General features: G+C 54.2%; 2 protein-coding genes across 2 annotated transcripts in view; one reads left to right on the top strand and one right to left on the bottom strand.

Moving 5' to 3' along the window:
- Positions 1 to 483: 483 nt before the first annotated feature.
- On the bottom strand, positions 484 to 10,618 carry TAF8 (TATA-box binding protein associated factor 8). The gene is made up of 8 exons (XM_068996059.1): positions 10,570 to 10,618; positions 6,670 to 6,826; positions 5,990 to 6,088; positions 5,711 to 5,773; positions 5,258 to 5,382; positions 3,775 to 3,922; positions 2,966 to 3,108; positions 484 to 1,976 (listed from the first exon to the last, which is right to left on the bottom strand). Exons 1-8 carry the CDS (start codon positions 10,600 to 10,602, stop codon positions 1,833 to 1,835), a joined length of 912 nt encoding a protein of 303 aa, XP_068852160.1. The 5' UTR covers positions 10,603 to 10,618; the 3' UTR covers positions 484 to 1,832.
- Positions 10,565 to 22,374, top strand: part of CCND3 (cyclin D3) — a 36,680-nt gene continuing 24,870 nt past the window's right edge. Inside the window, exons 1-2 of the mRNA XM_068996061.1 lie at positions 10,565 to 10,636; positions 11,000 to 11,565. The gene's annotated coding sequence lies outside the window, so the exon portion shown is untranslated. The remainder of the gene's footprint in view (positions 10,637 to 10,999; positions 11,566 to 22,374) is intronic.

The following is a 22,374-nucleotide window of genomic DNA, read 5'->3' as shown; positions in this document are numbered from 1 at the left end:
TTTCCCCCTCAGACCTTTGAGAATTCTCTGTTTCCAAACCCTCCCACGGATGAGTCCGATCCCAATCCCACAGAGACCTTGGAGAGGCAAAATCCCTCTGGGTGTAATTCCAGCTCCACTCTTCTTCCAATTTCCTCTATTTATTTATTGTTTCTGTAGCAAATTTCACCTGCAGCCCAATTTTAGCCATAAACCCAACATTTATTCTTCCAATTCTCACTTTCAGGAGCTCTCACAGCTGCTCCCAGCCTGACTTTTGGAGTCACAGCTGTCCCTTTTTGGTGCAAGATTTTGAAGCAACATTAGGCTCCCTGGAATTTTTCTTGCCCTAAAATTTGGGGCTTTTAGGCTGTTGAAGGCTTCACTTTTGTATTCCTGGTGGACATCGTGGTTCACCTCCACTTAATTCTTTCTAACCAGAAAAAAAAAAGATGTGTGAGGTGCTTTCCCACTCCTGAAACGTGAAGGACTCAGCTTTGCTCGTAGGAGATAAAATTTCTTTTATTATGAACATAAAAATTACAATTTTCATTCCACTTTTTTTTTTTTTCCTCCCCTACCCAGCGAGGGATTTTTCTCCTTGAAGAAACAAAAAAAAAGTTAAAAAAAGATAAAACTTTTGGATATATACAAACATATACAGGGTGTGTCTGTACATTTGTCATTCTGTACAAGCAAGGCACCAGCAGAAGTGACAATGGCACACACAGAGGGGGTTTTCTGAGATTTAATTTCAGATTTTTTGGCAGGAACATCTCCATTTTCATTGAAAATGAAGAGCTTCTTTTTATTTTCCTCCTCCCTGGGTGATGGGGGAAGAGGGAGGATCCTTTTAACTGCATGGAGGTGAATTTGGGATTCTTGGAAGGTTGGACCAAACCACAGGAGTCTTTTCTCAAGGATATTGAACCCATATTTTGCCAAAAAAAAATGCTGAAGGAAAATGAAAGCAAACCCCTCCAGAACCAGCCAATAATGACAACACTCCCATAAAAATAAAGGAAATAAAAGGGTGAAATAAAGCAGGGGGGAAAAAACCCCAACTTCTGCTGATAAAAGCACGTCTTTGAGAGCAGATAAAATGCAAGAAGTGTGATCACTGCTGCCATCTGTGCAGCTTTGTTCCATTTTCCAGCTTCCAAAGAAAGGGGGGGGAAGGCAGGAACTCTCCAAGGATTTGAGCTGTGTGGAAAACAACAATGAACTGCAAAGGAGCCCGAAGCAGCTGTGACAGGAAAACGCTCTCAGAGCAGGGCAGGATAAACACCACCACACTTGAGAAGTTTCCAGTCCCCAGGGCAGCTGCAAGGTGGGAATAAAATGTCCTTGGAGCTCTCTGTATTTACACTTCACTCCTTTACCAACACCTTCAGGTTACAAAAGAAAAGATTTGTTTGCTTTCACCTGGCCAAGAATGCAAAAGGAAGAACCTCCCTGGGAGTTTTCTCTTTGTTAATACACATTCCTTGGATTTAAGGGTTGATGGAAGTTCCTCTTCCAGCCTGCCAGGCACCAACACACCAACGATGCCTTTGTGTTCTGCTGGGAAGTGGGAGCAGGAAAATTCCCCGTGTCCCACAGCTCCAAATCCAAGCCCTGTGTCCTCCAGCTCTTCAGAAAATGAATCCTCCCCACCGTGGAAACCAAAGTCCCCCAGACAATTCCCAGGTGGTTTTCCTGGACCATCCCAGTGAGCAGAGGGAAGAGGGAGCCCTGGGAAGCAGGATGGGAGTGGAGCTGACCATGCAGAGAGATCCCTCCTCAGCTGGATTGCCTCTCCTGACCCCTCCTCTGTGGTTCTCTGAGCAGCCACAGGAATTCCAGCTCCCCCCTCACTTCTTCCTGCGGATTTTGGGTTTCTTCACGGGCCGCAGGTAGGGATTGTCGATGACGTTCTCCTCCCCGTTCCTGCTGCCTGCCAGGGAGCTGTTCTGCTGCAGCACTGAGGTGTTCTCCTTCTCGGGTCCGGAATCATCCTGGCACAGTCAAAAACAAGAATAAAAAAACAAAGTCAGGCTTAGAAATCCTTCTGCCCACAGAAGCTGTGGCTACCCCATCCCTGGAAGTGTCTGAGGCCAGGCTGGAGCACCCTGGGATAGGGGAAGGTGTCCCTGCCCATGGGATAAGATTTTTAAGGTCCCTCTCATCCCAAAGCATTCCAGGATTCCAAGTTCAAGCCCCAGAACCTGTGGGCAGGAGGGATAATCAACAGCCAAGCACACAAGGAGCTGCATTAAAGGCCAGGCCTCCTGGTTTCTAACACAAGAAAATCCCTTGGGAAGCTGGGACCCAAGGAGAGCCCTCTTCCCTGACGCTGAAATTCGGGATGTACTGAAAGCTCCTGCTCCAGCCTCGTTCTGCAATGAACTCTGCAGGGAGCTGAAGAGCCAGGACAATGTTTAGATCCAGTTCCCATTTCCCATTTCCCAGGAGACAAAGCCAGGTTTTCCTAAGCTCGAGAACCCTGACAGTGTTTAGATCCATTTCCCATTTCCCAGGAAACAGAGCCAGGTTTTCCAGGCTGAAGAACCACAACGATTTTAGTTGCCATTTCCCACCCACTCTGCCCATTTCCCAGGAGACAGAGCCAGAATTCCAAGTTGAAGACCCCTGACAATGTTCAGCTCCATTTCCCAGGAATCAGAGCCAGAATTCCAAGCTCAAGACCCCTGACAATGTTGAGCTCCACTTCCCATTTCCCAGGAATCAAAGCCAGAATTCCAAGCTCAAGACCCTTGACAATGTTCAGCTCCACTTCCCATTTCCCAGGAATCAGAGCCAGAATTCCAAGCTGAAGAACCAGGACAATGTTCAGCTCCACTTCCCATTTCCCAGGAATCAGAGCCAGAATTCCAAGCTCAAGACCCCTGACAATGTTCAGCTCCACTTCCCGTTTCCCAGGAGGCACATCCAGGTTTCCCAGCTGCAGGAATGGCCCCCAGGAGCCCCCCCAGGGTGGCCCTACCGTGCTCATGTGCAGCGGGAGGTTCTCGGTGTCCGTCTGCTCGTCCTGCTCCGAGGAATCCGTCTCCTCCATCTGCTGCATTTCCAGCTCGGAGGGGAGCAGAGCTGTCAGGTAGGGCACAGTGAAAGGCCTGGCAGCAATCACTGGGATTTGGGAGAAGAGGACACACAGTCAGGAAGCTGGGAGAAAATTCCTCCCCTCAAAAATGAAGCACAAAGTTACAGAGATCGAACATTTCGCTGGTTCTGGGTTTGGACACGCTTCCTTTTCCTGCTGTTCCCAAGGATCAGGAAGGAAATCCTGATCCCTAAAAGATGGCAGTCTCTACTTCCCAATTTTCTGGAGCCTCTTTATGTTTCCAGCCAAGGACACAGCAGTGTTCCAACACAAAAATTCCTTCCTGAGCTCCACCATACAATCCCAATTATCTGGGAAGTTGGGTTCCCCTTAAGGGAAGCTGTCAGAGAGCCTTGGCAAAGTGGGAATTCTCATCACTGCTCTTCAGGCAGAGAGACAGGAAAATTCCCAGCAGCAGGAAAATGGCAGGGAGAAGAAATTCCTTGTTTAGGTTACAGGAGGTGGAGCCAGGATTGGGATGAGCTTTGGATTCAGCCCCTCTCAGCCTTCACCAGGAGCTAAAAGGGAGCTTTGAGGAGTTTAGGAGCAGCTTTCTGGTTTTCCTCCCCATTTTAACCCCCAAATCCCTCCTTTCCCGACCGTCCAGCACCTCAGCAGGGCAAACACCACAGGACAATTCCCAAACCCTACAGGGGGGGGAAGCAGGGATGCAAAATGATGGAATCACTGACGTGGGAATGTGCTGACATCATCCTTGAAGAGGCTCTGGGTCTCTCCAGTCTTGGCCATGAACCGTGTGAGGGCCCTTTCCACGTCCCTCCGTTGGGAAGCCGCCTTTTCCCGCAGCACCTGGTAGTCGGACACCGGCTCCCGGTAGGTCTGGAGCAGGGAAAGAAAGGGATGGAGCAGCTCCACTTCCAAATATCACACGGATGGAGGAGCTGCAGGCTCTGCTCTTCAGTATCCACGGGTTTTTGGAGAGTTACAGAGGTCCAGCAGCCAGAAATCCAGAGATTTTGTGCTGGGAAGGGTCTGGGGGAAGGTAGTGGGATGGACCAGGGAGTGGATAATGGGATGGGCCAGGGATTCTAAACTGGGAAGGGTCTGGGAGCAGGTAATGGGATGGGCCAGGGAGTGGATAATGGGATGGACCAGGGATTCCGAACTGGGAAGGGTCTGGGAGCAGGTAATGGGATGGACCAGGGAGTGGATAATGGGATGGACCAGGGATTCTAAACTGGAAAGGGTCTGGGGAAGATAATGGGATGGACCAGGGATTGGATAATGGGATGGGCCAGGGATTCTAAACAGGGAAGGGCCTGGGGAAGATAATGGGATGGACCAGGGATTGGATAATGGGATGGGCCAGGGATTTTAAACTGGGAAGGGTCTTGGAGCAGGTAATGGGATGGGCCAGGGATTCTAAACTGGGAAGGGTCTGGGAGCAGGTTATGGGATGGACCAGGGAGTGGATAATGGGATGGGCCAGGGATTCTGAACTGAGAAGGGTCTGGGGAAGATAATGGGATGGACCAGGGAGTGGATAATGGGATGGGCCAGGGATTTTAAACTGGAAAGGATCTGGGAGAAGGTAATGGGATGGACCAGGGAGTGGATAATGGGGTGGGCCAGGGATTCTAAACTGGAAAGGGTCTGGGGGAAGGTAATGGGATGGACCAGGGAGTGGATAATGGGGTGGGCCAGGGATTTTAAACTGGAAAGGGTCTGGGGGAAGGTAATGGGATGGACCGGGGAGTGGATAATGGGATGGGCCAGGGATTCTAAACTGGGAAGGATCTGGGAGCAGGTTATGGGATGGACCAGGGAGTGGACCAGGGATTCTAAACTCAGAAGGATCTGGGAGCAGGTAATGGGAAGGATCCCATCCCAAGGGATGTTCACAACCCACAAGCAAGGAATATTTTAAGCCAGGAAAAGCAGTATTTTGGACAAATGGCACCAGCACTGCAGTTAAAAAAAGCACCACTCCTGGAGTTCTGGACTTCAAACAGATCCCAACCAGCACAAAAATCAGGCAGAAATCCTGGGATTCTGGCTGATGTCTGAATGCCAAGGGATGCCCACAACCCACAAAGAAGGACTGTTTTAAGCCAGGAAAAGCAATATTTTGGATAAATGGCACTGCAGTAAAACCACCCCGCTCCTGGACTTCAGACAGACCTCAAACAGCACAGAAATGTTGTTTTCACTCACCGGTGTCTTGATGTAAGTGTGAGGATCTGGGAACTCCGGGAAATGGCCGGGAATGTGGGGTGGATGAGGCTTGTTCTGCCCAGCTGTCAGGGCCTTGGGAGTCACGGGCTGGTTTGTCACCGGAGCTGCAGTGGGAAACCACGGGAATCAGGGGGTTCCTCCCTCCCAGGCTCACCCCAAAGCGCTGTGAGCCCATCCCAGACTCCATCCAAGGGATGGAGCACATCCCACAAGCTTGGGATTGGCACCCCAGAAGGCAAAAGGATCCCTTGGCCCCTCTGTCCTGCAGCAAAACCACCCTGAAGGCTCCCCTGAGTGACTGAGGTCCCTTCACCTCCTGCAGTGTCACCACAGGAGCCCTGAATTCCTGGCACCATCCCTCAGAAAGCTCATCAGGAGCTCTCTGGAAGGCAGCAGAGAGGAATTCCAAACTATTCCCAGCTCCCCACGTACGGGCAGTGATCACCATCCTCTGGGAACGCTTGGCATAGGCGGGAAGAGTTTCCACATTGAACCCTGGAACACAGAAAAGGGAAACAGGAATCACTCCAGGAGTTTTTCCCCTGTCCAAATTCCCCTCTCTCCAGAATTTTTCCAACAGCTCCAAATTAAACAAGAAGGAAAACCACGAGCTGTGGGTGTCCACAGCAGCGGGCACCACCCAAATCCCAGATTCAGGGGCAGATTTCCCGATGCAAAAGGTGGGAAGAGTGGGAAGAGGGAGCTGCTCACCCATTTCCACGAGGGTCACCACGATATCCGAGAGTGTGGGCTGGGTCCTGGCCGTGTGCTCGCAGTAGGACTTGGCACTCCTCCCAATTTCTGAGATATCTGCAGGATAAAACCAGCACACGTTTCATCTGCAGTGATCACACATCTGTGGCAGCTCCAGGGATGGGAATTGGCAACAAATTTAGCAAGGAATGAAAAAGAACCCCCTGGAATGGAGCACTTTGCAGGCTGGGTGTTTAAAAGATTAAAAAAAATCAGTGTTTGCCACAAGGGCAAAATGCAAATCTGCATCTAAAACATGAAAAAAAACCCCAGAATTGGATCATTTCTCGATTTCAGAACAATTTGTAGGTGAGGTTTTCAACAACACCCACACAGGAAGAAGCACAGCTGCTCCACGAGGGCCTTCATGAACCAAATACCTGGCATTTTGTTTATTCCAGCAACACGAAGCTCCTGGGAGTATCTAATGAGTAACCACTCAGTAAAAAAAAAAAAAATACAGATTTCTCAGCTGGGATAAACCAGAAACCCACAGAAATCTGCACCTCCAGCGCTGCGCTCCAGCCACCAACCCAACCTCCTCCTTTTCCCAACACCCTCAGCAACGATAAAACCGGGATCAAACCCCTCTGGAATCACAGGGGGGGATCCTTGGATGAGCCCCTGGGGGCACTCACAGCTCTGGATCATCTCGGTGAGAGTCTCCACCGCGGCTTTCTCGGCGCTCTCGAAGCCGGCCTCGGTGAGCAGCGAGCTGACCACCACCTGCAGCGTCCGGCGCCGTGCCAGGTGGTAATTGTCCGCAGGGGTGCCCGCCTGCTTGCTGCCTGCCCGCTGGCATTTCGGGAATGGAGCGTTAGGAGATGGGGAGAGGCATCTTGGAACCCAGCCGGGAGAAGCGAGCAAGAAGGGCTGGCCCCAGAGAGGCTGGAAGGGACATGGGAGAGGGATGGGGGGGGGAGGGTGGGGTGGGATCCATGGGATGGGATGGGATGGGATGGGATGGGATGGGATGGGATGGGATGGGATCCATGGGATGGGATGGGATGGGATCCATGGGATGGGATGGGGTGGGGTGGGGTGGGGTGGGGTGGGATGGGATCCATGGGATGGGATCCATGGGGTGGGGTGGGGTGGGGTGGGATGGGATGGGATGGGATCCATGGGATAGGATGGGATCCATGGGATGGGATGGGATGGGATCCATGGGATGGGATGGGATGGGATGGGATCCATGGGATGGGATGGGATGGGATGGGATGGGATGGGATCCATGGGATGGGATCCATGGGATGGGATGGGATCCATGGGATGGGATGGGATGGGATGGGATGGGATGGGATGGGGTGGGATGGGGTGGGATGGGATGGGATGGGATGGGATGGGGTGGGGTGGGGTGGGATGGGATCCATGGGGTGGGATGGGATGGGATCCATGGGATGGGATGGGATGGGATGGGATGGGATGGGATGGGATGGGATGGGGATGGGATGGGGTGGGATGGGGTGGGGTGGGATGGGATCGATGGGATGGGATCGATGGGATGGGATCGATGGGATGGGATGGGATGGGGTGGGGATGGGGTGGGATGGGATGGGATCCATGGGATGGGATGGGATGGGATGGGATGGGATGGGATGGGATGGGATGGGATGGGATGGGATGGGATGGGATGGGATGGGATGGGGTGGGGTGGGGTGGGGATGGGGTGGGGATGGGGTGGGATGGGATGGGATCCATGGGATGGGATGAGATCCATGGGATGGGATGGGATGGGATGGGATGGGATGGGATGGGATGGGATGGGATGGGATGGGATGGGATGGGATGGGGTGGGGTGGGGTGGGGTGGGGTGGGATGGGATGGGATGGGATCCATGGGATGGGATGGGGTGGGGATGGGGTGGGGTGGGATGGGATGGGATGGGATGGGGTGGGATGGGATGGGATCCATGGGATGGGATGGGATGGGGTGGGGATGGGGTGGGATGGGGTGGGGTGGGGTGGGGTGGGATGGGATGGGATCCATGGGATGGGATGGGATCCATGGGATGGGATGGGATGGGGTGGGATGGGATCCATGGCATGGGATGGGATGGGATGGGATGGGATGGGATGGGATGGGATGGGATGGGATGGGATCCATGGGATGGGATGGGATGGGATGGGATCCATGGGATGGGATGGTGTAGGAACTCAGAGTGCCGAGAATATTTCTCTGCCTGTTTTTAAGGGTTCTTACTCCCCTGAACAACACTGTTTTAGCCTCCAACCTTGGAAAAAATTACCAACAGTCAGACAACAACTAGAAAATACAGTGTTGGGAATTAGGTGATAGACTGCTCTGTAAGATTGTCACAGGCAGAAAAATGTAGAGGTTTGGGGCTTCTCTTTGTAGTTAATAGATAAGAGTAAAAAAAATAAAAAAAAAAATCAAAATTCTCCTTCTTCTACTACTCCATGTTCTGCAGTAGAAGTAGTTTGGGATGATTGGATAGAGAATTCCGCAGTTCCTGCCCGTGTTACTGAATAATTGGCAGGAAAATGAAAATAATGTACGTTTTTAGTAACCATTGGTTAAATTATCTTTAAAAATCTGTGTAAATCTTGATAGGGAGGCCTCACTCCTGCTTTTCTGTGCTCTATGCTGTACCTGGGTCACGTTGGTGGCTCTGTTCCTCTGCTAAGATTTAACAAACAACTATCTGGAAGCATTGAAACTCCAGGAAAAGTCTGGGTTTATCTTTGAAACTCCTTGCAAGGACTTCCAGCAAATTCTCTCCCATCCTGAGGCACTTGATTTATGGCATGGCTCAGTGTCAGGATGGGGCAGGTAATGGAAGGGCTTGGGAGAAGGGACTGGGAAGGGTCCAGGAGCAGCTGGAAGGGACATGGAGTGGAGACTGGGAAAGGTCTGGGAGTAGGTAATGGGAAGGGACATGGAGCAGGGACTGGGAGGGTCTGGGAGAAGGGACTGGGAATGGTCCAGGAGTAGCTGGAAGGGACCTGGAGCAGAGACTGGGAAGGGTCTGGGAGCAGGTAATGGGAAGGGACATGGAGTGGGGACTGGGAAGGGTCTGGGAGAAGGGACTGGGAAGGGTCCAGGAGTAGCTGGAAGGGACCTGGAGTGGGGACTGGGAAGGGTCCAGGAGTAGCTGGAAGGGACATGGAGCAGGGACTGGGAGGGTCTGGGAGAAGGGTCTGGGAAGGGTCTGGGAGAAGGGACTGGGAAGGGTCCCAGAGCAGGGGGAAGGAACATGGAGCAGGGGCTGGGAGCAAATAATGGGATCGGGCTGGGAGCAGATAAAAGGAAAGGTCTGGGAGACGCTGGAAGGGACATGGAGAGGGGATTGGGATGGGCCAGGGAACAGCAGCTCCTGGGAAGGGTCTGGGAGTAGGTCATGGGAAGGGACATGGAGGAGGGAGTGGGAAGGATCTGGGAGAAGGGGCTGGGAAGGGTCCAGGAGTAGCTGGAAGGGACCTGGAGTGGGGACTGGGAAGGGTCCAGGAGTAGCTGGAAGGGACCTGGAGCAGGGAGTGGGAAAGGTCTGGGAGAAGGGACTGGGAAAGGTCCAGGAGTAGCTGGAAGGGACCTGGAGTGGGGACTGGGAAGGGTCTGGGAGTAGGTAATGGGAAGGGACATGGAGCAGGGACTGGGAGGGTCTGGGAGAAGGGGCTGGGAAGGGTCTGGGAGTAACTGGAAGGGACCTGGAGTGGGGACTGGGAAGGGTCTGGGAGAAGGGGCTGGGAAGGGTCTGGGAGTAGCTGGAAGGGACCTGGAGCAGGGACTGGGAGGGTCTGGGAGAAGGGACTGGGAATGGTCCAGGAGTAGCTGGAAGGGACCTGGAGCGGGGACTGGGAAGGGTCTGGGAGAAGGGGCTGGGAAGGGTCTGGGAGTAACTGGAAGGGACCTGGAGCAGAGACTGGGAAGGGTCTGGGAGTAGGTAATGGGAAGGGACCTGGAGTGGGGACTGGGAAGGGTCTGGGAGTAGGTAATGACACAGGACTGGGAGCAGAGACTGGGAAGGAACATGGGAAGGGTCAGGGAAGCAGATGCTGGGAAGGGTCTGGGAGCAGGGACTGGAAAAGTTTTGGGAGCAGGTAATGGGAAGGGTCTGGGAGCAAATAACGGGATGGGCCAGGGAGCAGGTAATGGGAAGGGAGCAGGAGCACACTCCTGTACATTCACACACACACCTGGGCATGCTTGTATATATATATACACGCATATACATATATATATACATATACATATATATATATATATTTACACACATGTCCTTACAGAACCTCCTCGGACACTTTTGGGACGCGGCCCCTTTAAGGACTCACCCGCGCACTCCCCGCCCCGCCCCCGCCAGCCAATCCGAGCGCACCATCCTCAGCCAATCAAAGCCCGCCTCCCCTCAGGTCCTCCGGCCAATCAGCGCCTCCCTCTCTCCACCCGCCGCCTCCGCGCTCCGCGGCCGGGCCGAGAGCTCCTCCGAACCCCGGAGGGATCGGGCGCTGCCGCCCCGCCCGGCCCCGCCCGGGGATTCGCCACCGCGGCCCCACGCCCCGGGGATGAGCCGCCGTTACCGTGCCGGAGCCTCCGGACGCTGTGTCAGCCATCTTGGAGCCATATGGAGCTGTGCGCACGCGTCAGGTGCGGCGGGGCGGGGGAGGCGGGAGCGCGCGGCATTGTGGGAGCTGTAGTGCGGGTGGAGCGGGACGCGGGGCGTTGTGGGAGTTGTAGTGCGGAGGCGGGGCAACATCTGGATCCTCCCGCCCCTCACATCTGGATGCCGAGGGGGTGGAACGAGATGAGGTTTATGGTGGTCCCGTCCATCCCAAACTGTTCCGGGGTTCCACAGGGCACAGGGACCGCGGGGATTTTGCCAAGTCGGCGAAGTGTCCATGGACATCCTGATTTATGACATCCTTCGAGCTCGTTAATTCCGGGATGTCCTTGAGCCAGGGATGTACCTGTGCCTGCTCCACTGATTAACTCTCCTTTCGCACTGATTAGGCTCCAAAGCGCACAAAGACCCGACCTCAAAGAACATCCTGCCTTGAGATAACCATGATTTATTTTGCAACGAGGACCGCAAACCTCCTGTCACAGCACCGCGTTCCCACTTGGAAACGATTCACTAAAACCCCTCTGAAAGCCCTGTAACCATGGGAACAGCGAGGGTTTCCTGTTGAAAGCCCGGTGTACCCTGAGCTGCACCTCGGTGTACCCGAGATCAAAGCTCTGCTGTCCCCGAAGTGTTTGGGGAGGCCAGAACAGGAAACCACCAGGCTGCAGCTCCCACCCCTCGCTTCCTGTTCTAGCACACGTGTGGGACAGCCAGAACGCTCCGAGAGCCAATTGCTGAGCGTCAGAGAGGGGTGAAAAGCGATGTAAACAACAGCTGCCACGCCAGGAATTAAAGGTCCTGGGGCTGGATGGAAACACGGCTCCCTCACGCTGCTGGGTTTCCCCTGCGGGAGCAGCAAAATCCATGAAAAAAGCAGGGAAATGAGGAGGCACGGGGAGGTGGAGCTGGATTGTTCCAAGCTGAAGCGAAGGAAACTTCTGGAGCAGCAAAGGTAGGAGGAGGAAGGGGGGTGTGGGCTGACAAGGTGGTGTTGAGGGCAATCTCCTGCCTTTTGTGCTCTGGGTCGTGCCAAGGATGTTGAATGTTCCTTGGGATGGATTTCTGGGGATCTGGCTGTGGTTTCCCTGTGGGAATTCCCTGTGGGAATTCCCTGTGGGCGTTGTGCGTGCCAGGGCTGGGGGACACGAGGGTCACCCCAGAGTGGGCTCAGGACATGGAGAGATGGAAACAACCAATCCTAGACTGGTTTGGGTGGGAAAGGAACTTAAAGCTCATCCCGTTCCACCCCCTGCCATGGGCAGGGACACCTTCCCCTATCCCAGATGGCTCCGACCCCCATCCAACCTGGCCTGGGACATTTCCAGGGATCCAGGGGCTCTGCAGTGGCTTTGAGAGCAGCTGGGACAGGGGGGACCAGCACAAAGGAGCCTTTGCTGAATGTCCAGGAATGTCACTGGGAGCTGCTGAGGCACCTGGAATGCTGTGTCCAGTTCTGGGCCCTCATGGCAAGAGGGACATGGAGGGGCTGGAGAATGTCCAGGGAAGGAGAGGGAGATGGGGAAGGGTTTGGAGAAATCCTGAGGGAGCTGAGGGGGGCTCAGCCTGGAGAAAAGGAGGCTCCAGGGGAATTCCTGGCTCTGCACAACTCCCTGGCAGGAGGGGGCAGCCGGGGGGGGGGATTTGGGATTTTATCCCAAGGAACAGGGACAGGAGGAGAGGGAACGGCCTCAGGCTGGGCCAGGGGAGGCTCGGGTTGGAATTTCAGCAGGAATTTCCTCATGGAAAGGGTTGGCAGGGGCTGCCCAGGGAGGTTTGGAGTGCCCATCCCTGGAGGTGTCACCTGGACGTGGCACTCAGTGCTCAGGATGGGCATCGGGCACAGCTCGGACTCGATGATCCCGGAGGGCTTTTCCAACCTCAACAATTCCATGATTTTATGATTCTATGAATCCAATTTGCTGGCACCTTGTGTCCATCCCTGCTCCCATCTGGGATTTAGACTCCATTTTCCCACAGGCACAGAGAGTGGGGAAGACTTTCCAGGATGCCAAACACCTCTCAGGGTGCAAATTCCAGTGGGGAATTTTCCAGAGGAAAGCCTGGAGCCGTTTTAATCTCCAGTCCCTGAAATCCCTCTGTGGCTTCCCAGGGATGTGCTCTGGATGGGGTTGGAGAAAAGGACCTTGTTGTGTGGTTGGTTCCCTCCCTCTTTCCCAGGATTTCCTGGCTGCGCCAGCCCCGCTGCCAGCAGAGGGCACGTTGGGACCGCGATATTCTGATTTTTGAGCCGCTTCCTTCCGAACCCAAATCACCAGCGCTGAGTTAATGCCGATTTTCACCCCTCAGCTGTGAGGATCCCCCAAAAAATCCACCCAAACCCACCCTGCTCCCGCTTGATACTGAAAACTCCTCTGAGCCCCCCCAAATTCCTTGGATAACCAAATCTGAGGGGTTTTGGGGTGCAGTTTGACAGTGACAAACACTTGATGTGCTCCAGAAGCTGCTGCTGGGCTAGGAGGGAATTAACAGAATTTTTGGGAATGTTTGGGGGTTTTTTCCCCATATGGACATTGGGTTGTGCCTTGCAGGAATGAGAACTCCAACATGGAGAGTTTAAAGCCATGGGACTGTTGGGTTTTATATTTTATTTGGAGTTTTGAGCCATTTTTTTATACCTGAGCAATCTTATTTGTTTGCTAAAGTGTTATTCTTGGCAGTTGGTGGATATTAAAGACTCTGGAAGTGAAAGTCTTGGAGTTTTCTCCCTGGATTTGTTATTTGGAAGAGGAAAATCTGATCCAGAAAGGAATTCCCAGCGAGGTGTGGGGATGTGGATGAGCTCTGAGTAGCCCCAGCTGGAATTGAGACTTCTTCCAAAGGTGCCACAGGCACAGAGAGTGGGGACGAACTTCCAGGATGCCAAACACCTCTCAGGCTGGGAGTTAGGATATTCCAGGGGCGATTTTTTCCAGAGGAAAACTTGGAGAGGTTTATCCAAACCTCTAAATAACCACGGGGGAGAAGCTGCCTGCACTGGGGGCTCTTTGATGCCACAAATTCCAGCTGCTGGGAATGCAGGGCAGCAGGAAGTAAACAGGGAACTGGGCTCCTCAGGGGTGCAGTGTTCTCCCAGATATCCAGCTCCACCACAAAACTCTTTGGAGAGTGTTGGAATTCATCCCCAGGATGAGCTGGGGGGTTCAGAGCCACCCCTGGCAGGCAGGAGACCCTTCCCAGGTATTCCCAGGGAACAGGACACCCCTTCTGGAAGTCCTGCTCCATGAGGATGAGCCTGCAGCAGATCCCAGGAGCTGTCTCTGGCCAGATTGGAATATCAGAGATCTTTCCTGCTTTTTTTTCCCCAGGATTTGATGGATATTTGCTTTGGGCTTTTTATTTTTTATTTATGTCAAATCTGTTCCTTCCCATTCCCTCAGCTCCTGAGTCAAGGCCACCTCTAATCCAGCAGGAATTTCACCCCCCACCTCCCCCCAGCCATCTCCAGCCCCACAGATGGCTCAGGGAATGTTCTGCTCCCTCCTGTCCCCCTGCCTGGAGTTCTGGGATCCAAAGGGATGAGGAGATGGATCCAAGCTGCTTTTTTATTTTTGTGTGGCTCAGATGAGAACTTTATTTTCTGTGGAAAAGCAGATTTGGGGTTGCTGAGGGAACAGAGGAGCTCTGCAGGTTTAGCTCTCTGCATTCCCCAATCCCCTCAATTCCTTGGATTCTTCCAATGGGAATGCTCCCCACCTGCTTCCTGAAGTGCAGAGGGTGACAAATTCTCTGCCCAATGCCACCTGCAGATGGTCATTGTCACTTTGGGCTAAGTGCAGCCACTTTGGACGTGCCAGAGGCTGGATGGGACAGCCCAAGGCATTCCCTTGGGATCAGGGATGCTGGGAATCATCAGATCCCCACGTTCAGCAGAGCCAGGCCTTGTCTGGCCCAGCCTCTCCTGCTTTATTCGGGGGTGGTGATGAGCTGGTCCCTTAAGGGATCCTAAAAAAACTGCCTGGAGAGACTCTGGGAGCAGGGACAGAGAGCTCTGCCTCATTCCTGGCATGGATTCCCTTAAGGGATCCTAAAAAAACTGCCTGGAGAGACTCTGGGATCAGGGACAGAGAGCTCTGCCTCATTCCCTTGATTGATGCATGGATTCCCTTAAGGGATCCTAAAAAAATGGCCTGGAGAGACTCTGGGATCAGGGACAGAGAGCTCTGCCTCATTCCTGGCATGGATTCCCTTAAGGGATCCTAAAAAAACTGCCTGGAGAGACTCTGGGATCAGGGACAGAGAGCTCTGCCTCATTCCTGGCATGGATTCCCTTAAGAGATCCTAAAAAAACTGCCTGGAGAGACTCTGGGAGCAGGGACAGAGAGCTCTGCCTCATTCCTGGCATGGATTCCCTTAAGGGATCCTAAAAAAATGGCCTGGAGAGACTCTGGGATCAGGGACAGAGAGCTCAGCCTCATTCCTGGCATGGATTCCCTTAAGAGATCCTAAAAAAATGGCCTGGAGAGACTCTGGGAGCAGGGACAGAGAGCTCTGCCTCATTCCTGGCATGGATTCCCTTAAGGGATCCTAAAAAAATGGCCTGGAGAGACTCTGGGAGCAGGGACAGAGAGCTCAGCCTCATTCCTGGCATGGATTCCCTTAAGAGATCCTAAAAAAATGGCCTGGAGAGACTCTGGGAGCACGGACAGAGAGCTCAGCCTCATTCCTGGCATGGATTCCCTTAAGGGATCTTAAAAAAAATGGCCTGGAGAGACTCTGGGATCAGGGACAGAGAGCTCAGCCTCATTCCTGGCATGGATTCCTCACCAGAACCTCCCGGAATCCTCCTCTTCCCACTCATCCTTGACCAGGCAGGTGCAAATACCACATTCAACTGCAGCAATCCCAGAATTATCCCTGGTTTTATCCACATCTGGCCCTTCTGCCCAGGGCCAGGAGCCCATCCCAGGTGCCTGCCTGGATTTTTCCAGGGCTCAGAGGTGGGAGCCGGCAGGGGAAGCCACCTCAGCTCGCAGGGGACAGCAGTGTCACCCATCCCTTCGGTGCCTCACAGAGGGAGGCGTTGGTGGCCCCACAGGGGTGACATCCTGGCCCCCGGAGCAGCCACATTTGAGTGACAAAACCCCACTGTCACCACAGGAAACCACAGGCAGGGTGGTGCCTCCTCAGGGCAGGGGTGGGGGAAGGAATCCTGCTGCTCCTTGGGGTTGGGATGGGCTCTGGGCAGCTGTGCCCAAATTCCCTCCTGGAATGGAGCATGCAGAGCCATCCCTGCAGCGGATCCCAGGCTGGCTCTGCTTCAGAGCAGGGCAACAGGAAAGTTTGGGAAACTCTGGGAAAGTTTGGGAAACTCTGGGAAAGTTTGGGAAACTCTTCTGAGCCGTGGTCGTGTGCCAGGGTTTGCTGATCCCAGCTGGGTTTGGGGTCCTCTCATGAGCAATTCCCAATTTCTGACGGACAGGGGAACTTATCCAGATGGTTCTGAGTCTGATCCATGCAAAAATCCTCCCAGGATGGACCGAGGGGCTTTGGAGATGCTTCCCACAGTGGGATATGGGGCAAACTCTGCTGTTGGGATTCCCTGACCGGAACAGGAGCCTTGGGGGATCTTTGGACCTAAAATGAGCTGGTTTTTGAAAGGGTTTGAGGGGAAAGAGCTGAAGCAGCAGCAGGGTTTGCGTGGCAGAGTTGAGCAGCTCCTTGGTGTGACAGGATGGGTGACAATAACGGGGGTGACAGCGACTGTTGTCACCTTCTCTTGCTCATTAAATCTGTCATTTTAAGCTGCCGTCGCTTCTTAGCAAAGCACTTTGAGAAAATCCCTAAATCCGAGCTGGGAGGCTGATGAAAAGTCCCTTTTTTCTTCCCAGTGGGATCCTGGAAGTACAGAAGGAATCGGGATGGATGAAATGCAGGAAGTTGTGTGAACTCATTGGACCCTCTCAACAGCTCAAGCTGAGTTTAGAGCTTGGGTTAGGCCTGGTTCTTGTTTGATCAGATCAGTTCCCCGTCCCCATGTGCAGATGAAATGAGGGTAAGGAGCTGATAAAAGATCCTTGCTAAGAACAAAGCCTGGAGTTTATTCATCCGTGCTCCAAAAAAAAAAAACCCCAGGATCTTCAGGGAAAGGGGAGGCTTCTCAGGAAGAAATCCTGAAAAAGGCTGTAGGGAGAGGGAGGTTTGTTAAATCACTTGGATGATGTTGGTTTTCTTTCAAGGACCTTTTTAATCCCCTCCTCCCTCAAAAAAATTGGCTTTTTAATGGCTTTTCTTGACTTCAGAAGGAGCCATGTCCCTAAAAATCATCCTCTCACCTCTTCCCGCCCAGAACTGAGCCCACAAAGCTCTGCAGCCTTTTTGGGCTCCTCTCACCCCTTCCCACCTGAACCCACAAACCCCTGCAGCCTTTTTGGGGTCATCACCCCTCCCCACCAGCCTGGCAGGGCAGTTTGGTGTCTCTGGGGGCTTCAGAAGCCACAAGGAGACACCAGGGCTGAGGCACAGATAGAGAGTGGCAGCAGCTGTTCAGGATGTGCCGCTGATTCTGGGACTTCTCCCGCCCTTTTTGGAAATCGAGGGGCAGGAGTGGGGCAGGAGGAGAGGAGGGACAGCCCCGATAAAGTCCCCATGGATGGCAGCCCCGAGAGCCACAGGCTGGAGCTGCACCAGCTGGGAGGCCTCGATAGGTCCTGTGCTGTCACCTCCCTGCCCTGGCCATGGGGACAGAGATCGTGTCCCTCCCTCCCTCCCTCCCTCCCTCCCTCCCTCCCTCCCTCCTTCCCGGCTCCAGCTCTTCCTCTCTCAGCTGCAGATTTCTCTGTAATTCTCCATAATTTCCTCTGGAAGTTTCTGGCTTGGCTCCACTCGTTGTCCCTCTTGTGCAGCTCCCTGGATCCCCATCCTAAGGATCCCTTTATCCCAGGAAATGCAATTTTGAAGAGGGGAAAGATAAGCGGAGAAAATATTTCTGGATAAAATCTTGATCCTGGATCACATCCCTGGACAACATTTCCCTCAGGCTGTGTCCCTTGGTGGGAGGAATTCCATTTGGTGTGAGATTTGGGGGTGAGGAATTCCATCAGGCCAAGGAGATGCTGGTGGCACCCCAAAAACTGCTCCGAGCAGGTTTTCCATGCTCTGGAACCCTCCAGCTGGGCAGGAAAGGGGAGAGGTCTGATATCCCCATGGATTTGGGGAAGAGCAGGGGTTTTTAGCTGGAAAAAGCTCAGGAATACTGAGCTTTTCCCAGATTCCAGAAGGGAAAGTTGGCTGAGGGACAGAGCAGGCCCTTCCTCAGCCTCACCAGCAGAGCAGGGTCTGTTTTGGGGGGAAATATTTAAAGATTGATAAAATCATTTCCCACGGGCCCAGCAAAGATCCTGCGGCTTGGGGGCACCCGGGGAGGGGGGGGGGGGTGTGGGGGGCCAGGCCACGCTTCACGTGCACACAACTGTCACCTCTGTCACCCCGTGTCACTTGGGGCTGTTTGCCTCTCCTGTGTGACAGAGGAGGTCCCCACATCTGGCGGCGGCGGTTGAACAGGCCCGATTTAATCACAGCCACACAGCGAGCAGGGCACGGGGGGACAGGGGGGACGGGCAGGGGGGACAGGCGGGGGGGACAGGGGGACAGGCAGGGGGAGACAGGCAGGGGTGACAGGGGGTGATAAGCAGAGGGTAACAGGGGTGACAGGCTGGGTGACAGGGGGTGACAGACAGGGTGACAGACAGGGGTGATAGGCAGGGTGACAGGGGGTGACAGGCAGGGGGTGACAGGCAGGGGGAGACAGGGGTGACAGGCAGGGGGGGACAGGCTGGGTGATAGGGGGTGACAGGCAGAGGGTAACAGGGGTGACAGGCTGGGTGACAGGGGGTGACAGACAGGGTGACAGACAGGGGTGACAGGCAGGGTGACAGGGGGTGACAGGCAGGGGGTGACAGGCAGGGGAGATGGGGTGACAGGCAGGGGGTAACAGGGGGTGACAGACAGGGGTGACGGGGTGACAGGCAGGGGGTAACAGGGGGTGACAGACAGGGGTGACGGGGGTGACAGGGGGTGACAGACAGGGGTTACAGGCAGGGTGACAGGGGGTGACAGGCAGGGGAGACAGGCAGGGACAGGCAGGGGGTGACAGGCAGGGGAGATGGGGTGACAGGCAGGGGGTAACAGACGGGGTGACAGGCAGAGGAGACAGGGGGTGACAGACAGGGGTGACGGGGGTGACAGGCAGAGGGTGACAGACAGGGGTTACAGGCAGGGTGACAGGGGGTGACAGGCAGGGGAGACAGGGAGGGACAGGCAGGGGGTGACAGGCAGGGGGTGACAGGCAGGGGAGATGGGGTGACAGGCAGGGGGTAGCAGGGGGTGACAGACAGGGGTGACGGGGGTGACAGGGGGTGACAGACAGGGGTTACAGGCAGGGTGACAGGGGGTGACAGGCAGAGGGTGACAGACAGGGGTGACAGGGAGGGACAGACAGGGGTGACAGGCAGGGGGTGATGGGGTGACAGGCAGGGGTGACAGGGGGTGACAGACAGGGGGTAACAGATGGGGTGATGAGCAGGGGCTGACAAGGAGGGGGTGACAGGCATGGGGTGACGAGCAGGGGGTTACAGACAGGGGGTGACAGACAGGGGTGACGGGGTGACAAGGAGAGGGTGACAAGGAGGGGTTGACAGGGGGTGACAGACAGAGGGTGACAGGGGGTGACAGGCAGGGGGTGACAGGCACAGGGTGATGGGGTGACAGACAGGGGTTGACAAGGAGGGGGTGACAGACAGGGGGTGACGGGGGTGACAGACAGGGTGACCAGGAGGGGGTGACAGGGGGTGACAGGCAGGGTGACCAGGAGGGGGTGACAGGGGGTGACAGGCAGGGGGTGACAAGCCCAGGCCACGTGCTCCCCATCCCAGGAAAACCACAAAGCAGCGGGAAGGGAAGTGCCCAGATCCCTCCTGGCAGGAAAATCCGACGGCTGGGAGCTGTGCAAAGCTGTCCTGCTGTGACAGGGACATGGCAGGGCTGGTGCAGGCCCGTGGAATGGGAAGTGGGACAAATCCCGTATTTCAGATACCAGAATCCAGGGCATCTCCTCCCCCAGGTTGTTCCCCAGGTGCCTGGCGGGTTGCAGCAGGCTGGGAGCAGATCTTCCAGGAGCAGCAGGTATGGAGAAAAGGTGGCTGAGCTGGTGGTGCTGGTGTTGGGGCTCTGCTCCAGGGAAAACGGCAGGGAAGGTGCAGGAAATGGGAAAAAAAAAAACCCAAAATGGGAAAAAAAAAACCAAAATGGCCCTCTTTAGTGGCATTTTTCCTGCCTGGTGAGAAGGATGCTAAAATTGGGACTTCCCAAAGTGAAGTGAGGCCAAATCTGTCTTTGCTTTGTCCACCAAGAGCCACAGTGGTGCTGATCCATCCTCTGGGATGCTGATCCATCCTCTGGGATGCTGATCCATCCCCAGCTGTCATTGCTCTGGGATCCCTGGGGGAGCTGGATCCCGTGGATCAGTGCATTCCCAGGCTGACAGGACACAGATCTTTGTGTCACCGCTGCAGGAACGATTCCCAGAATGGGTGGAAAATACACAAAAAGAGTGGAAACTTGGTTCTTCCGTGAGAATGAGGATTTTGGGGTTGGAATCCAGCATTGGGAATCCCCAAGGAGCTGGATCTTCCCAGCAGGAGCTGGATCAAGTGTTTTCTGACAGGCTGATGGCTTTTTCCAGCCAAACTTCCACTGGTTTTTCCCCATTTTCTGCTCACCCTTTGCAGCAGGTGAGCATTTTAACAGAGCTTTTCCAAACCTTCCCTCCATCCCCTCCTCTCCCCAGCCTGCTCGTTGATAAGAGCAGGTTGGGCAGGTGATAAGCCCCGAGATAAAATCCACATCAAAATAGAACACAAAGGGCCAAAAAAAGCCCCCAAAGAGCTGAGCAAAGACACCAAAGGATTTGTTGGCATCCCCAGCTGGAAGGGACACTCTGGAAAGGGTGGAAAGGGTTAATCCAGGCCTGCTGAGAGCCTCTGGAGCCCTTTGAGCAGCGGTTTTGAAATCTGATTTTCTTTTTTGCAACCCAGTGAGGTTTTTATCAACTTCCTATGCGAGAGCAGAAGTTGGATGGGTGCAGGGAGCCTGGTGCTGCCTTCCCTCCTCCTTGCAGCTGGTTGAGTGTGGCAGTGCAGGAGCCACAGCTTGGAAAAATGGGATCTTTTTGAGGGGGAAAAACCTCAAAATTCAAATATTTCAAGTGTTTTGTTCTATTTTTTTTTAGCATCAGCCCCTAAACCAGCCCTGCTGCTTGTGCAGCTTCACTGGGCTCATCTCAAAGTGTCCGTGGGCCTGAATTCCTTGTGCCAAATTCCTGCTGGAAAGCAACAAAACAACACTTTGTGCCTCTGCCTGGAATATCCAGGGGGTGAGACCTCCAAAAATCAGGCCCAAATGTTGTGGGCTTGGAGTCAAGACCACCTGGATCAGCATCAGGAGAGGTGAGGAGCAACAATCCCTTGGAAGTGGTTCCATCCTGCATTTCTCCTTCTCCTGGGAAGCATTTCCTGGCTCAAGCACATCCCTGCTTCGTGGATGGGGATCTGCAGGCTCTAACCCAGCACTTTTGTGCAGTTTTTGTCCTTCTTTTCCTCCTCCAAGGGTTTTTCCCTTGGAAAAAGGCTGTTCCAAGCTCAGGTGTTCAGGGGCTGGTGCTCCCCAGCCCAGCTCAGGTTTCTGTGGGCAGGTTTTGGGTGGGAGCAGGGCTCAGGTGGACTCCAGGCTCACGGAAAGCACCTTCCAAACCAGCCCTGCTTGGATTTCTAGCCTGATCCAGAAAAAACAAATCAATAAAAACAGGAGCTTTGCCCTTTTTTTTTTTTTTTGATGTCTGATGGCTTCAATTACATCAACAAGCAGAGCCTGGATCAGCCTCACCATTGGAAATACCCCAAAAAGTCTCAGATTTTGCAGAGATTTCCCCAAATTCTCCATCTTCTCTTTATCTCTGCAGTTTCCTATCATGCTGCAGAGGAGAGAGCCAGCCTGAATTTGGTGAGGGGACACGTGTGGGTCCCTCTGTGGCTTTATGGAGGCAGGGAAAGATGCAATCCCAATATTTGGGATGCTCCAAACCCCGAGTGCAAAGAGCTGCAGGAGTCTCAGAGCAGCACCAGGACTGGGAAAATGTGGCAGCAACTCCTGCCAGCTCTGGGATGTGACACTCCTCAAACCTCCTGTGCCACATCTTTCAAGCCTCTCTTGCAGCTGCTTTACAAACCTGGTGCAACCCTTTAAACCCTGTGAAAGCCGAGCTTTGCAAAGCTCAGGGTTGAGCCCAGAGCTCACAGGCAGCTCAGGACCCTCCCCCCCCCCAGCAGAATCTCTGCTCCCTGAGCCGCCGTGGCTTTGCAGGCTGAGCTCAAAGCCTCCCCCAGACACATCCTCAGCACCTCAGCCAGGGCTGCAGGTGTGGGGTTACCAAGAGATTTGGGGGGGGGGGGGGGGGGTGCAAAAACTGCTCTGGGGGCACCCCTGGAGTTCTCAGCTGTGCACCCAACCAGCGGGGCCCTGCAGGTGAGCAGAGATCGTTGCTCAGCATCTATTTTCTCCCGCTCCACTTTCACTGGGCAGGAAGTAAATAAACACTTTTGAATGCTCTGAATGTGTTTGGCAGGTAAAAATAAATTTGTGGGGCTCAACGGGCTGAGAAAGGCTTTGTGGGGACCCCTTGAAATCTGTGGGGGCAAAGGCAGCCTTGTGTTTAAACCTTTTATTTCTTCTTGTCTCCCTGCCACCA

This window comes from Aphelocoma coerulescens, chromosome 26 (assembly GCF_041296385.1).
Source record: "Aphelocoma coerulescens isolate FSJ_1873_10779 chromosome 26, UR_Acoe_1.0, whole genome shotgun sequence".
Lineage (NCBI taxonomy): Eukaryota > Metazoa > Chordata > Aves > Passeriformes > Corvidae > Aphelocoma > Aphelocoma coerulescens.
Note: the sequence above shows the minus strand (reverse complement) of the source record. Positions and strands in the feature narration are given on the sequence as shown.

Excerpts from the sequence above, each read along its gene's own strand:
- TAF8 (XM_068996059.1), bottom strand. The coding sequence starts at position 10,602 with ATGGCTGACACAGCGTCCGGAGGCTCCGGCACG. Across the intron at positions 5,383-5,710 it reads GAGGATGGTGATCACTGCCC|CTCCGGTGACAAACCAGCCC; the intron begins GTACGTGGGGAG and ends TTCCCACTGCAG. Across the intron at positions 1,977-2,965 it reads TCCCGCTGCACATGAGCACG|GATGATTCCGGACCCGAGAA; the intron begins GTAGGGCCACCC and ends TGACTGTGCCAG.